This window comes from Haplochromis burtoni, unplaced genomic scaffold, assembly GCF_018398535.1.
Source record: "Haplochromis burtoni strain Fernald_Lab_line unplaced genomic scaffold, NCSU_Asbu1 Contig_104, whole genome shotgun sequence".
In the NCBI taxonomy this organism is placed as follows: Eukaryota; Metazoa; Chordata; class Actinopteri; order Cichliformes; family Cichlidae; genus Haplochromis; species Haplochromis burtoni.
In genome coordinates this window covers 80,659-97,990 of record NW_024582465.1, presented here as the reverse complement: position 1 = coordinate 97,990, position 17,332 = coordinate 80,659, and the positions used below count along the sequence as shown (strand labels likewise).

The following is a 17,332-nucleotide window of genomic DNA, read 5'->3' as shown; positions in this document are numbered from 1 at the left end:
GCTGCTTGATCTTGCACTTAAGCCAGATTGGAGCTTCAATTTATGTGAATTATTAAAAAAAAACACAACATAGGTAGAATAGTGCAGTAAAATGAAAAAAAGAGCAATATAAAAAAATGAAAGAAAGTGGCATTTCTGATGAGATTAATGTAATATTGAAAACAGGTCTATTTGGGCATTGGCAACAACTTGCCTTTCAAGGTTGAAGATGAAATATAAGTTATGTACACACACACACGGATGGCTCGATAGGTAGATGATAGATAGATGATAGATGATAGATAGATAGATGTCAGAACTAAAGAAATCATCGTGATGCATCATTTTAGACCGCTAAAGGATATTATTACCTTAAATAAAGCCTTTCAGTTGCTTCATATTTACTTCTGAGAAATTCTGCCTCCTCTGTTTTTATACCAAATATTGTTACTGACGTGTTGCCAATTAGCCTCGATAGTTGGATAATGTTCTTCTAGCTCTTTCTTTTTAGTATGATTTACTCATCCAGTCTTGTGGTGCTGCCATCTCAACTTTTATGAGATTGTTGCTACAATAAAAATGTACAATTTCTTAAAATTGTACATTTTCTAAATATTTGATATGTTTCAGTAAAATATGGCTTCATATTTACCTTGCAATATAAAATCCCATAACCACTGTTTTGTATGAATAAAGTAAATTAAATTGGATGCCTTTGCATAACTAGTAAATTGGTAGATATGATGATACCTGCTCATGGCCATGTGATGCAAATCCAGTAATTCCCTGTAAAAAGAAAGTGAAAGAAATTATTTTCATTTGTATAATAAATTTTTTTCTCTATCCAGTCCCATCTAAAGGTACTTAGCCTTATTAAGATAAGTGGGCAGGAGGAACTATTAATCTATGCGTCCTAAAGCATCTCTAGATATGAAACCTTTAGGAAAGCACCTCGTACATGTAAGAAGATTTTGTAAGGCCTTTATAAATATCGTAGCTCTGATAATCTTTTAGCTAACCAAGGACCTGCAATACCTCTATGAAATAATAATGGAAATCCACTCCTTGTTTAGGTTTTAGATTTGTGTTTGCCGACCTGTTCTTACAAGATGAATGGGGAGGTTGTGTCTGCATTTCCTTTATTTTCAGCTCATTAGCTTTTCCTTTCAAGCCTCTCTAAGCCTATTAGGATGCTTGGCCACCAGTTAAAATTTTCTGTCACTGTGCTGTCAGATCTGTAATTAATGGCCATCTCTGCTGTCCTCGGCTGGCCTCTTGCTAGTTTCTCAAAAGGACACTGTGGGATGCTGAAGGGAGAGCAGCATTTGATCAGATGCTCGGGATGGACACCTCTGCCTTTCATCTCTCAATTCATCCGCAGTCTCGAATCCTTGTGAGCAGTTTTAATCAGCAGGTCCAAATTACGCAGAGGCTATTTTAGCATCGACAAAGTTCTTTGAGGACAAGGAGAAAGAGATAAAAGATTTTTATGTTTGGTGTTAATGATACAATTTAGATTTGTCACTCCTACACACTCCTGGAGGCTAATGTTCAAGAGCACGATCAAGGAGTGCTGGTGCAGCACACCTACACTGTAAAATGATGTTTTATTGAAAGAAAAAAAACCCACACTTGGTTACTAAAGTCGCAATCATTTGGCAGCACACGTCTTCCTTCAAAGTCTTGTTCTCATGAAGAGACTTAATCTAAAGAGAATGCGTCTTTTCATCAGTGTTGCTAAATTGTTTGCTTTACCAAAGAAATATTCTACGAGTTTTAGCAACCTTTGCTCAAATATTTCTTCCTGTTGTGAGAAAAGGGAAAAGAAGAAGGATGGGAAGTGAGGAAATCATTTGTTTGAGGAGGCAATGGGTGGATAGTTGAGTGGGGAAGAAATGATATTTAATTAGTGGGTGATAGCAGATACGAGGGCATAAGAGTAGAATAGAAGAGACAAAAAGTTGGAGAATAAAGGAAGGGAATTATAACAGGATATAAAAAAATGAAAGGGGCGGGTGGGGGGGAGCAGTGAAGAAGAGGAGGAGGATAGGAGGAGACGCGGGGATGGCCAGTGAGTTCATGAGGAAACCTTGAAGGCAGTGAGAGAGTGCTGAAGTCATGCTGGCATATTGACTGGGACAGAGAGCAGAACGGGGCCAGACAAACAATTTGTTCCCTCAGACCTCATTTACATTGATGTTGAACTCGAGGAGGGTTGTCAGAGTTTTAGACAACATGACAGATTAGACAGAGAAAAAAGAAGAGCGGCTTGAAAGACGGACTAAACGGCAGATAAACCAGATATCCGACAACCCCAGTCACGCAGGCCGGAAGATAAATATCAAATAAAAACACATTCAGATGATAGGGCCAGCACTAAGTGTTTTATTATTATATACAGAGAGATGGGTTGCATGTGTATGAAAGTGGACCACTCCAGGGTAAATTTTATAACACTGCCAACAGTTATTGGAGCTGCTGATTGTTATAATTTGAAACAGCGAGAGCAACGGTGTGTGTCCCTACAATAGCCTGCATCTTTGAAATCTTCCCTAGGCACCTCCCACCCACCACTAATGAATATCTAAAACCACATTCATTTTTTTTCCACCCTCTTGACAGCTCCCGTGATGCATCTCTGACAGCTCCCATGATGCATCACTGCAACGCTCCCTCCTTCCCTCCACAATTTACCCACAAGGCCTCGGGGCCCGCTCAAGCGGCTTGTTTAAGCACAGTGATTATGTATTCATTATTTATTTAGCTTCGGCCTTTCAAAGCACTCTCTCCATCACCTGTAATTAGTGTGTCTTAATTAGGCCTCGCTAATGGCCGGAGTTGTCGTTTAGCTGCGCGCAACCTGCTGCTTCTACCTAAATTACATATCTCACAGGGATAGGCGACCACTGTACCTGCTGCAATGCAGCGATCTGCACTGGCCACAGAACAGCTAGAGTACATTTAAATTAAAATGCTTGCTTTTCCTCTGCAGGCTAGTATACACTAGATCTGTAAATGATATGTTTTGTGCTCTCCTTTGAGAGAGGAAGAAATAGTCATTATTTTTGGAAAAACGCATATGTGGAGCAATGTAAGCATCCTTTTGGTGTTTATATCAGTCTGGCATGAAATCAGTAAGATTTACACTGATTTTCACTGAACACAGCTACATTGCATTAGGTGAAAAAACTTACTTTAACAGTGAGAATAAAACAAACCTTAAAGCCAGAACAACTGGATTAAAGCTTCTTAAATATTCCACTAATCTAATAGCAATCGTCAGTCGATCTGTGGGTTCGTCATCATCACGGGAGATTGCACATTCCACTCTACACATTGCATTTTTTATGTTATTAGTATTAAAGCTCAAATATTTGCCCTTCGGTATGACTGGTTCAATTCATTCAAATTTCCTTTGACTCAAACTTTGAGTCATAGTATTGTAAGAAGCATTTTTATGCAGACATGCATGCATTTCTGTGAAGAAGAACATTTTACTGTGCACCATTTGCTGTCTATCCACCACAGCATGCTAATCTTGAAGTGCTGAAAGGCGTGCAGACACATGGCAGTTTTATTAAATACAGTACATGTACAATACCATGTGATAACTTACACTACATGTAAATGTAAACTCTTTAATCGGCCTTCTCTTTTGGCCTGGATCTACGACCTGCAAATGTCAATCACAAGCTGGGGCACACCGAGCCTCTGGCCGCTTTGACCACTGAACAAGAAAAAATAAAATAAAAAAATGACTGTGTCCTGTTTGTTATAAAATGAGAGAGCAGCAGTACTTTGTGCAATTTTTAAAGCAGCGGTCCCCAACCCCCGGGCCTCGGACCGGTACCGGGCCGCGAGAGTTGAGGCTCAGGTGTGAAATGTTTGGTTTTCAGGGTTTTATTGGTTTTCAGCGTTATTTTGTTATCGCTTTTATCGTTTACTCGGTTTTCCTGGGTCTTTTCACCTGTGTTATGAATAAATTTTATTTTTTTCCAGTACCGGTACTAGTTTTATTTTGTTGTATTTATCCGCGACACCTTAAAGGCCGGTCCGTGAAAATATTGTCGGGCATAAACCGGTCCGTGGCGCAAAAAAGGTTGGGGACCGCTGTTTTAAAGTACTGAAATTACTGTGCTGGCCTTAATGGTTAGTTTGAGGTAATTATAAATTGCTGCACTTATCTTGATGGACATTTTTAATTTTATTTATGTTGAAACTTTTCATATTGACAGTTTTCAGTTCTTCAGTGCCTTAACCTTTATAGCAGAAAATGTGGACAATTACAACTTGTGAAGGTTATGTTCCTTCTTTTTTTAAAGTCCTGTCTGCGAAACAGTGAACCAGTCATGTACATGGGTTGACTTTTAATTGTTAATACAAATAAATACTGTTATTGCAGATTCAAAAGTCCCTTCTATATGACTTCTGGTATTATAAGCTTCAAATTAGAAGTTTCCAGCACATGTTTATTTTGTGTCTCAATGCTCTCGTTAGCTCATCTATCAAACACATCAGGCAGACGTTTTGCGATTTAAGGACCTCTCTGGGTTTTTTCCTTCTATTTTTATAACTAAAACAACCATCGCAAAGCAGTTTGTAGTCTCAGCTGTAGGCCTGCTTTAAAGGGTGGGGGAGACTTGCATGCAGACTGATTGCATTCTGTATGCTCTTGCAGCTACCAGTTGTTCACAAGACTTGTTTCCAATTTGCCGTGATTACTCATCCACTCTCCTACTCAAGTGCTTGCAGATATGGATTTGCTTTTCAGTGTCTGTTTCATCTTCAGGAAGTCAGTGTGTAACTAAGTTTGCCTTAGGTTTCACAGCGATTGATTTATGCGAGTTCACTCTTTCTCTTAATGAAGACTGAGGATCAGTGACAATCACTCAATTACACTTCACTATACATAAGAACAGCGATCAGCAATCCATTTCTTACGTTATCGCCTCCGCAAACATTATTATCGACTCTCCGGTCTTTTCTCAGCCTTTATTTTAAACCTGATCTGACATGACAAATTCAGCCTATTTTAAAATCCACTTATATTCCACTGGCATTTGACTTGACAAATGGCAGGGTGAGCTGTTGGTGTGAATAATTCTTCCCTGTGCCAATCAGGATTATCAGGTGGACTTGCAGGGAAATGGAAATCCTTTTGAATTAGGTTACTGTACGGGAGATGTACACGTGGCAGCAGTGACAGGCTTTGCAATGAGTGATGCAAGGCAGCAGAATTGCATCCTAACCCCTAGGGCTATCTGTCAGTCAAAGAAGGGAAGAAAAAAAAAACAGGGGAGGAAGAATAGTGAAGGGAAGGAAAGCTGGAAGGGGAAGTCAAAGAATTGCACCTTTTATGCATCAGAATAGCCAGTGAGAATGATGTGAAGTGGTGTTCAGGAGCAGAAACAATGAAAGGTAGACATGAAGAGAAGAGGTAGGCTAAACTCATCTCTAAACTCTGGCTTTTTCTGCTCAGAGGGGGAGAAAACCACAGGGATTAGCAGCGGTGACAATTAGAGCACCTCTATTTTTGCATTAGATTTGAGACAGGCGGCTGGCGGAAAAAGGTAACACACGGACAGGTGAAGGCAGAGAATGAATATAAAGGGAGGAAGGGTGGTTCGTGGCAGAGTGGCATAACAAGCCCAGGAGGAGGGCAGAGAAAAGATGGTCCTCTTGTTTCTCACTTTGTCCTCTGAGAGCTGCCTTAATAGAGCCCTTGTTTCCAGGCTGCCACTCAGGATAACGAGTAGAATAACTGCAGTGTCTCTTCAACGATTCCTCCTCCATCTCCTCGTCTTTCTAATTTTTCTTCCTACTCCTCTTTCTGTCCTCCACCTTCTTGCGTTTATCTTTGTTCTCCTCCTCATCCGGCCCATCCTCTTCCCCTGCGTAGGTATTTCTGTGTTGTTTTTCTAGTCTTTCATGCAGTGAGGTAAGTCCAAAATAACTGCTGTACCGCTGCCTTGACCTCTCCAGGAGAGAGAAGCATTTTTTTATTTTTTCATTTATTTGTGATGGTGATGGGGGTTTTTTGGACTGGGTTTTATTTTTCCAGTGCAGAGAGGTAAAAAAAAAAGAAAAGAAGAAGCACGACATGATTTAACAAGTAAAAATACAGCCATCCACTTCTGTGATTCAACAAAAGCGAAAGCGCCATGATTCAGTAGTGACGGCGCTCCTCGGCAGCGCCCTTGTCTGACTGTCGCTGTTGATGGTTTAATTACAACGATCCTCCAGATGATAAAAGGGGAGGCAAGACTTTTTTTGTGTGTGTGCAAGCGTGCCGCATCTCCGCTGCACCTCGCACACCGAGCCTTGTCGGATCCAAGGTGCGACAACAATGAGTTGCATTGTCCTAAAACATTGCAGCACTTTAAAGGTTGATTTGACAGAAGGCTGAAAAGCACTGCGCCATAATTGTAGCTGACAAGGTTTGCGAAGATAAAAAGGGGAAGAAAGACAAACCTTTTGCTGAAGGTGTAACCCGCTGTTGTTACAACCAGACAGCCGAGCATTTTAAATACACCTGAATGAAACTGGCTGAAAATAACCCATTAGCATATTTTTAGACTGACTTCGCCCTCGGTGTTTGTTATAAATAGAATCTGACTACTCAGTTGTACTTTGAACTACTTCACACAACCGCATTGGAGAGAAGAGAATCATTCCAACAAATTCAGCATGATTTCTTTTTCATATACTGGCAACACCACCTCACGCAGCTCCTCCCTTTAAAACCTCCCAGCGCTTTTATCGCCCCTGGAATTCACAGGCAACAAAGAGCATTGGATATTTCTCTTCAGGAGTGGGGTGAATTCATATTCATTTTCAAAGATCGGCTGGTTATGCTATTTGCTGCAGACTCGCGATTTAAACAGCGTCCTTTAAAGCCAACATTGCTGTCCTTAGGGGGGGAAATAAGGTGCTCCTTTCTCACCAAACTGATATAATTGGTGAAGTGTGTTTCACTTTTAAAGTCTGCCAGCTTGTAGGAGTGAGATTTTTTTTAACCTCACCAATGTAGAAACTTTTTTTTTTTAATTTTAGAAAACCTGCAGTTCATGCAGACAAATGCGGGTGATTTTTAAATAGATAAAACCCTAATCTGTGGGACATTTGATCAACGATTAATCTGCTGCAGAATTCTATTAAAAGGCTGAGGGCTCATTAGCCAATAGATCTTAATCCCATTACTGCCTGGGCGGTGGAAGGGGGGGGGCTCAACCATGAGCCCGTCTGCCTGTAGCTCTGTGGGGGATACTGTTGCAGGCAGTCGCAGAGAAGGTCATACACGGCACACTGCCATTTTCATAATGAGAGCAGAGCATCATGCATCATGCACAATCATAAAAAAGCCATCACTGGCTATGCAGACGCATTTAATCACGGTGCATGTCTGGACCTAACATATTTAGCCCCACTGCGTAATAACAGGCTTTATTTCCTCTCTCGTGTGGGCCCGGTCCTTAGTTTAATTAAATGTGAGCTAAAATATCAGAGTAATCTTTCTCTCTGTGTGTATTAGGCTCATTGTTGAAACCTGTATTGGATTTGTTCTTGGTTGCTGCTTGCAAGGCCGCTCGTCGTAATGAAAGGGTCGAAGGTTGGCCAGCTGTAGGCAGAAAGACTGAAAGAGAAAAATGAGAATTAAACAGAATAAAAGAGATAAAAGCAAAAGAAAAATGCACCCAAGAAGAAAGTCAGAACGTGTAATCTAAAGTCTTGTATTAAACAGAAGAGCTGAAGGAGGCAGCGTCAAGGATATTTCTAAGTGGACCTCTGTGAAAACAAACATCACCTCCATCTATTGACAGCCACCCACAGGTTGTTAGAAGCTGCCAAAGGCATTATAGAAACTCCTTTGTCCGAGCAGAGTTGTAGAAAACTGTGCACGCACTGTGGAATTTATTTGTTTTACTGCATATTTTGATGAGAAGATGAGACTGCAAAGGAGCTTTACGGCCTCTTCAGATACAAGATAGTAACATCTCTGTCTTCCTACAGTAAACTATTTTTAGCTGCTTCTTTACTCACAAGGGGGTTGCCATGGAAGGTAGCTCCACGTGTTTGATTTGGCAGATTTTCTTTATGCCAGATGCCCTTTCTGACACAACCCAAAGGGATTTGTGTCTCCTCTCAGGATCGAACCGGGGATCTTTCGCGCGTATAAGCCACCATACTGCGGAGCCTCTCCCCGCCGCTGTCTTCCTAGAATAAGCTTGTTATGTTAGATTCATTCATTCCCTGCTATCTTTTATTGATACAGATGTCCTTCTCTGGCTGTGAAACTATGCTTGATCAATAAAGCCTTCGGACCAGATTTACTGATATGCTAGACATGTTGTTTTATCAATTATGAATCAGTCGGTGTTGAAAATGCCTGCCAGGCAAGAATGCAGCTGAGCACCCTCATTCCCTGTACAAAACTATTTTGAACCAACATGATATGTTGACTAAATCCGAGGTGACTTTTCTTTTTCTTCATTTCTTTTCTTATCTTCTCTCCGTCTCCAGATATTGATGAGTGTGCGGACGGCTTTGTCGAGTGCGACAGTAAATCCACTTGTGTCAACTTGCCCGGCTGGTATCACTGTGAGTGCCGGGATGGGTACCATGACAACGGCCTGTTTTCCGCCAATGGGGAATCATGTATAGGTGAGTAGCCCGCCTTCACGTACACAACACAAATATTGGCGATAAAGTTGATTCAGGTTAATAACGTCTTTATTTAGCACACCACACGACACAGTAAAAAAATGAACACATAATTGTGACATTTCACACAGTAAAAAAAGAAAATAAGTCGAATAATTCAGATAATTTATAAAAAGTACATAAATATGATCGTGTAAAATTCTGAAAGTCTTAAAAGAAGTTGGTAGAAATTTCACACTTACCAAAACTAGACCTAAAAATTATTATTTTAATGTTTTGTTTTTTTTAAGAATTGTGTTTATAAGTCTATCCGATTCTAAAAAAAAATGCCAAAAATGTGTCCTGTTGGAATCGACATAACGCTACGCCATAGAGAGAAAACTGGAAGCTGTTTCAGGCAGGAAACATACATAACATACTTCACTCTCCTCACGTTATATAACAAACAAACAATCCTAGTTATACAGTCCCAATCAAAAGTTTAAAGCCACACCTCCTTAAAAAAAGTACACCCCCCCGAAAACAGAAATCAAAGTTCCAAACATGAACTCATTAATGATTAGCTCCACCGTTATTGCTGATCATTTCAAAAATTCAGTGTGGCATGCTTGATGCAAGTGTTTCCATGAGGTGAGTGGGAACATTTCTCCAAGTGGTGAAGACGGCCGCATGAAGGGCATCAAAATGTCCATTTTTGTAAACTTCCCTGCCGTCCATCCCCAAAGCTTCTCAACTGGATTTAGATCAGGGGAACACACAGGATGGTCCAAAAGCGTGATTGGGAAATCACGCTTTTGGACCTGGAAGAAGTCCCTTGTCCTGTGAACATTGTGTACTGTAGCATTGTCCTGCTGATAAACCCACTGGTTACCACACAGACGAGGGCCCTCAACGTCTGGACATAGCTAGCGGCTGTTTGACGCCCCTGCACCTCGTGAAGCTCCATTGTTCCACTTAAGGGAAAAGACCATTATGGCGCCCCCTCCACCGTGGCGTGTAAAAAACATCTAAGGTGGGATCTGCTCATCATGCCAGTAACATTGGAAATCAAGAGGACCAACAAGGTTACATTTTTCTCATCAGAGAATAAAACTTTCTTCCACCTTTCAATGTCCCATGTTTGGTGCTCTCTTGCAAAGTCCAAACGCTCAGTGCTGTGGCATTCAAGCAGACGAGGCCTTTGAAGACCTTTTTTGTTTTTGAATCCCTTCAGTCTCAGATGCCGTCTGATGGTTATGGGGCTGCAATCGGTGCTAGTAATGGCCTTAATCTGGGTCGAGGATCGTCCAGTGTCTTGGTGGACAGCCAATTGGATTCTCTGGCTCAGTGCTGGTGAAATTATTTTTGTTTTCCACTTGACTTTTTTGTTCCATAACCCAGATCAGGATCATTTAAGAAATTCCAGATAACTGTACTACTGCGTCTCACCTCAGCAGCGACGGCGCGCTGCGAGAGACCCTGCATATGCAGTTCAGCAACCCGACAATGTTGAAAAATGGAATGGTTTTTTTTTTGGCTTTGCCATCAGAACGTCATGACAGTGTGACTACCTGACAGAAAATGACAATGAATCCACATTTTTACACAGATTTTGCCTTTCAAAGGCATGTGGTCTTAAACTTTTCATCAGCTGTAAAACAGCCTGTTTCAGTTAAAGCATTGTTTTCAATAAATTGCATGCTCAAAAAAACATTTTGTCTCTCTCCCATTTCTTCTTGTTGCATTTTGAAGCTTACTTTGAACCTTGTTAAGATCCAACCATGCAAAATATGTTTGGTTTTTTTGACATTTTTCAAGTGGTCTTAAAATTTTGATATGGACTGTTGAGCATTTCTCATCTGTCTGCTATTTCAACCCCTCCATCACCCCAGCATCCAACCTGAGTTATCTCAGAGCACAAATGCCCAACTTTACTGTAGCAACTCAGTTTTCAAGTTATTTGACTTAATTAGAGTAAAGCCTGCTCAAGAGGATACGGCACCTACTTTATCAATATTTGACCTTAATTTTTTCAAGTCCTTGCATTAATTGAGGATTAAATTCCAGTTCATACATTTCAGCAATGCAAGAATATGACTGTTTGCATCATTAAGTGCCACAGACCACTATTAATGGCAACACCCATTCATTTTCTATTGACAGGCTTTTTATGCCTCATTTTTATCACATCATTAAGTCCCTCTCTTTGAGTCCCAGTATCAGGATTGAGGGTTTCAAATTACAAAAGCCGGCACTGAAAATAGTGCTTCTGAAATCTGAACTTTAAGAAAAAAAAAATCTTAAGTGATCCACTTTGAAAAACTCACTTAACTTTTGAGATGTTTTTTTTTCGGTGTTGTTTTATTTTTGAAACGTTTGTGTGCCTTTATGATTGCATAGATATGTTGTTAGGAGTTGTGTTTTCCTTCCTAAAAATATCACATTTCCTTTTGCAGCCTGTTCATTTTCGGAAACATTCTCTCTGATTCAGCCTGTCAGAAAAAAGTGTCAGCTGTCAAAACGGAAACCCTCAATCTACAGTAACACTGAAGCGTTGCCTGTAACAATAGTGCTAGCGCTGCTCCACTCGTTGACCCAATCTTAGCTGTCAGTTTGAGTTGTGAGAGGAAAAGGAGGGAGAAAAAAGTGCATTAAAACCACCCTAAAAAAAAATAGCCTGTGTGTTCGTCACAAAGCAAAGTTATAATTTTGCCAAAAGTGGGTTTCTGGGTTACATTACAGCTGTATACTGCGTGTTCCCAGCAAGATTTGAAAAATGTTCTATTGCTGCACGTTACAATTGCATTTCAAATCCTCTATTCAGCGATTTTCACATACAGAGAGGCAGGGCACTGTTGTCCTGAAAGAGATAAAAGCATGGCTGCTCACCGACATATAAGAGCATCAACGTTTACAGGGAAAACTGCTTTTACCTTATCGCCCTGCTATTGAAGCAACATTACTGGTCTTGTACTAAAAAAAAGAAAGAAGAAACTGTTATCTGCACAGAGCATATGTATGATGTCATGCTTTTTGTATTCCCTGCAGATATTAATGAATGCAAGACAGGAAGGAACACCTGTGCCAACGACACAGTGTGCTTCAACCTGGAAGGAGGCTATGACTGTCGGTGCCCCCACGGGCACAACTGCACCGGCGACTGTATCCATGACAACAAGGTCAAGCACAGCGGGCAAATCTGGGTGCTGGACAGCGATAGGTGCTCGGTGTGCTCCTGCCAGGTAATGAACAGGCTGAGACATACGCAGAGAATACAGAGACAAGGAAAGCTGAGAGGAAAAGCAAAGAAACAAACAAACCAAGAACAGAGTAACAAAGCAGAGGTAAATGGATGCGCTGAAACAGAAAGAGGCAGACAAGTGAAAAGACGAGGAAACGTGTCCACGGCTGTATATAGCAGAGTAATGATTTCCCCTGTCTCTCTGACGCGTGCACACTTTTACAGTATGTGCATTCAGCTGATCCAGGCGTGAAACGTTTTCAGCGCTGTTATTTTTCACTCTGCTTTCCAAGTGTTTAAACCAGAATTACAATAATATAACAAAGCAAATGTAAACCTGGTTTTCTTTTGGAATGATGTTGTTCCCCACAGGACCAATCAGCAGCAAGCGTCACTTTGTTTTATCCTGTAGTCAGAGTGCTTCTCTTTAAACAAGCAGTGACATTTTATTAAAACAACAACTAAAGCGCAGCAGTGCAACAAATGATTCTTTCCCTTTTTAATTTTTAATTAGACATGACATGTGATAATTGATGTAGGACAAATGGGAGACCACCTTTGGGCACTGTCACACCCCATCAACAGCAAACATTTGCACCCAGCTTTGGCAACTTTGAAGTGCGAATTAGCTCCTGAGTGACCTTTCGAAATTCAAAAAGTCTAAAAGTGTAAAATCATCTTAGCAAATTGCATTTCATTTACTGCCTCTGTGGAAATTGGAAATTGTAGCATTCACCCAGTCATGGTAAACAGATGGCAAGAAGTGCAACTACAGATTTTCGTCATGCTACAGTGATTGCTGTTGATTTCTTAGCAGCTAAAGAAAGAGGTACAACTCTCAAAAAGCTGTTGGAGATTGAAACAGAGGTAGAAAGGCTCAAAATTGACCGTAATACGCATTGTATTTATTATTTTTCCCAGTTTTTGCTATATTCTTAATGACAGAACAGTTTTAAATCTTTGCAGTATTGTACGGAAATAGCTTGATTCTTTATTAATGATTGGCTTTTACATATAACAAGCCACAGGTGAGGATATTTCAGTTTGTCCTTCTTTGTAAAGAGATCATTAAAAGTCACCAACACTGACTGTAACCAGTGGCTAAGGGCAGTAAAGCAAATGTATTTCAGTAATAACCAGAAGGCTCCTGGTTCCAGTCTCACATCTCCTTTTTCTTTTTTTAGTCTTTTGGCCTGCCAGCTTCCTAAATGACTCTTCCCTTAATATTAATTTAATAATGTGTGTGGAGCTAAACATTTATTACCGGCAGAAGATCAGACAATTTACCACACGTGTAACTTTCAGTCTTTATTACCTCTGTCTGGGAGGTTATGTTTTTGGTAGCGTTTGCATGCATGGCGTTCTGTCCGTTAACACGATAGCTTGAAAAGATTTGAATGAATTCTGATCAAACTTACATCCACCAAGGTCTCCAAGGTCAATGTAATGATTTCAAAAAGCTATTTTAGAAATTATACTTACAATTTTACATTTGACCCCCAACCTCTCCTTCCTCTCCTAAAGGTCAAAATAATAATAATACTTTTTAGTGCTATTTATTACAACTATGTTTGTTCCTGCCGTTGTTTGTATTGAGAACATATAGGCATATAGGGAATGATATATGGGGATTGTAAATATCATGTTAGTTTGAACCTCTGGCCACTTCTTTAAGGTCAAATAATGCCAACTTTCATAAAATGTCCCGTATCTTATTATATTATATAATAAGTTTATTCATGCTCAGTTATGAAATGAAACATCCATTCATCAATTATTTTCCGCTTGTCCAATTTAGGATCGTGAGGAGGCGGGAGCCTGTTCCAGCTTCCATAGGGTGAGGGGTAGGGTATACTCTAAACAGGTCGCCTCCTACATAACGTTTATATACAAAATACAATACTCTTCCCTTAAAAGTAAATACAGCTCAGATAGGGAGTTGTCTTGGTGTAGGTTTGTGCTGTCTGAGTGCTTTTCGTCTTAGATATGCAGTCTTCTAGGCTAATTCTCTAGCTAGTAATGTAGCAATAACGGTAACTGAAAATGCATGAAAATGTGAATGAATTTTGATCCGATGCTTTTTGCATGACTAGAGTCCTAAAATCAGGATGTATGTATGGGTGGATGGATGGAGATGATGCAGTAGTGGTGAGCAACTTAATTAAAGCGCATGAGCTACTCTCTCCATATAGTCCTTTTTAAAGGTCTATCAGAGTGATCGGGGCTCTTGATGTACTTGTTTTGATTGATTCCTGACATCAAAGTGACAAGGCATCTGGGAACAGTTGGTCCAGAAAACTCATTCCATCATCTTAAACACATTTTTTTCCTCCATGATTATCAGGTCACAGAGCAGTCATACTTTGCATTTCAGCATTTCACTCAACCTAATGCCAAGTGTCTGGCGGTAGTGGAAGGTGATTATAGTGGATTAGTGTCGGTAGTGAATGATCAAGCAGCAAATTATTCATTTGATTACAAAGGTCCAGGGCAGAAATGGCTCCCTAATTAAATGAGTCATATTAATTGATTTGAGAGATTGAAAAGCTGCCTGTCAAAATTAGTCGTATTGAGCAGTTCAGTGAGCAGAGGAGTAAACATGTTATTGTTTTGGAAGTGGGTGGACACAGCCGGATATTACATGGAGAGCTGCGATTAACTGAAGAGGGGAAACCAAAGTCAAACCCCAGAAAAAAGACAAAGAGCATCCAGCCCGAGGTCAAGCAGTACACAAATAGTTCGTTGTTTTGCTCTGATTGCAGTGCTGACGGGTGGAGTGTAACCCATCGATGCATCTGGACCAATTTCAAAAACATGTTCAGAAAAAAATATCAAAATACCAGGTTAACTGGCAACATTGAATGCATTCCTGACAATTCTTTACAAAAAATGTAAAGGAATGAAAGGTAAATCAAATCAAATCAAATCAAATCACTTTTATTGTCACATCGCATGTGCAGGCACACTGGCACAGCACATGCGAGTGAAATTCTTGTGTGCGAGCCCACAAGCAACAGAAATGTGCAAACACAACAACAGGTAGACTTTATTGTCAGTTTTGTTACAAAAAAGAAGTCATACTCATGCTTTTTGAAATCAATTTTCAATCCATTCTATTAACTCCTTTTTCAGCTCAGGGCTGGGCACTCAAGCCTATCCGAGCCGTCGTCGTGCAAAATGTAGGGGACCTTTAAAATACTCAAATTTAATTTTGTGCTCTATAGTTAATTCGGACTTCCTATTTTTACAATCGTCTGTATCCATCCTGAGCCGGGAAATATGTAACCGTATGAATATCCACAGAAAAATATCCAAATATTAGAATTAAACAGTAACAAGAAGGCAAAGCGGCGATTAAAATGGGATTGGATGGAAAATTTGCACGCTATTATGAATGGGTGCTGTTGGGCTCGGGATACTAGACATGCGTTTGAAACACCGTGATTAATGCACATATAAAGATTCTGTGGAAACAATCAACAGAAGTACCTGTTCCTTTCACCACCTTCTGGCTACTGCAGGGTCGTTCTGATTATTTTCATTATCAATTATCATGCAATTCTTTTTTTCTTCTCTCTCAACCAATTCATAGTTAATTCTTAAAATCTTAGAAAATCCTAAAAAGCTTAAAACTCCTACCACGCTTTCTCAAAGCTGCCGATTATTTCCTGTACTCTGATGAGTTTGGAAGGAGTCTGAAAACACTGAGAACACCACGCTGATGAATAGAAACTATGCATCAGTACGCATAGAGTACACACTTTAATCTGGCGTGTCATAAATTGCTGCTTCAGAACAGTTTTCTTGGCATGAGCTAGACTGCCTTCATTACATTATTAATCATCAACATGTATGTTTTATGATCCCATCAAAGCAGAGGCCTTTGTCTGTGCGTGCAGCTGTTTTGGCCCGTGCGTCATCCTGTGCTCAGTGCTCAGTTGTGCTCCCCACGCAGGCCGGCCAAGTGATGTGCCGCAGGATGGTGTGCGACTGCGACAATCCCAACGCCGACCTGTTCTGCTGCCCCGAGTGCGACCCTCGACTTAGCAGCCAGTGTCTGCATCAAAACGGCCTGCTCACCTACGGCAGCGGGGACACGTGGGTGGAGAACTGCCAGCAGTGTCAGTGCCTGGTGAGTAAAGGGCGCTTGTACCAACCCCCTCCTGCACGTTGATAATATTTCAAAGAGCGCAGGTATTTAACGCTTTCGTGCGGTGTCGTTTAAGGTGATAGCGAAGACAACATAGGCATTCGTTGCCGTGCCGCAGTGCCCACACGAGAGATGTAACAAATACTCCAGTCTCCATGGAAATGCTCATGAATGAGAGATGTGCTCTGCGAAAAAAGTCAAGGAAAGATGTTTTGTGCCAAGAGGGGGGGAGTGATTAAGAGGTGAATAGGGAGGTTGCAGAGAGGAGAAAATGAAGATTTCTTTCTTCTGCACAAGTGGAAAACCAAAGCAAGTGATTACTGAAATTTTAAAGAATTCAAAGAACTGTAAGGGCTGCTCTCTGCTGTGCTGGAATTACACGTTTTACTGGAGAAGACATTCAAGGTTAGGGGAACAGTGTCGCCTATGAGGTGGGAGGGTGAAACAGGGAGTGTTATTCCTGTGCTTTGAGGAGGTTCTGCAGCGTGTATGTCTGAGGTGCTAGTTTCGAGTGTCCTCTACATCTAATCCCATTTCCCATTCGAAACAAAACAGCATTTCGTTCACTACACAGATCTTTCTCAGTTAGACGTATGCGCCGCTTTCTTTGTGTTCACATCTTCTGCTGCGTTGACCTTTTCAAGGTTTTAACAGTGTTTATGTTGAAGCAACAGGGAGGCGTTTTGCGTTTCCCAACAAACCTGACAAAAACAATAAATCTTCCCACCTGTGTTGCCCCTCTTACCATATTTCCATATGCATATCACATGCAAATTGAACGCTTTAGATTCTACCCCACTGTCTTCTCCTAACCCCACCCCCTCCTCCAACATGCTGTAACACTCACCCACACCAGTGTCAGTTCCTCTGTTGAATGACTCACAAACCGTCTTTGCTTTGGATCTCAGAGCAGCACTTTACAACTCTTATTTTTCTATTTATTTCATCCTCTTTTTGTTGCCTTTAAAGATCAGCCGTACTTGCAGCTAAGATACCATAAGTTGGCTCCACTCTGACAGATTTATGGTCTGAGTAGCAATAGCAATGTCATTTCCTCTCGCACCCCTCCCTCCCTCTATTGTAATGCCGTCCTGATGCCTGGACCTGAGAGCTGCTTTTTTGGATTTCTTACAGCGAGCCATTATAGAAGAGCTTGAAAATCACCGCTCAGCAGAGGGGCAGCGGGGAAGCGCAGTTGGCTGAAAATGGGTTTGCTTCAGCATCGCTCTCGCTGAAACAGTACTTAGTGTAGGCACTCGTGTTGACACGAGCAGACACGAGCACATTTGAGATTGCAGGCACGCCTGTAACAACACACACAC

The 17,332-nt window shown here is 40.9% G+C and overlaps 1 protein-coding gene across 2 annotated transcripts in view; it reads left to right on the top strand.

Annotated features, from left to right (window-relative positions):
• nell2a (neural EGFL like 2a) overlaps nucleotides 1-17,332 on the top strand; it is an 84,019-nt gene that overhangs the window by 61,964 nt on the left and 4,723 nt on the right. For both annotated transcript variants that reach the window (XM_005927783.3, XM_005927782.3), the window contains exons 16-18: nucleotides 8,500-8,640; nucleotides 11,668-11,861; nucleotides 15,816-15,992. In XM_005927783.3, the coding sequence (XP_005927845.1) occupies nucleotides 8,500-8,640; nucleotides 11,668-11,861; nucleotides 15,816-15,992 (512 nt within the window). The remainder of the gene's footprint in view (nucleotides 1-8,499; nucleotides 8,641-11,667; nucleotides 11,862-15,815; nucleotides 15,993-17,332) is intronic.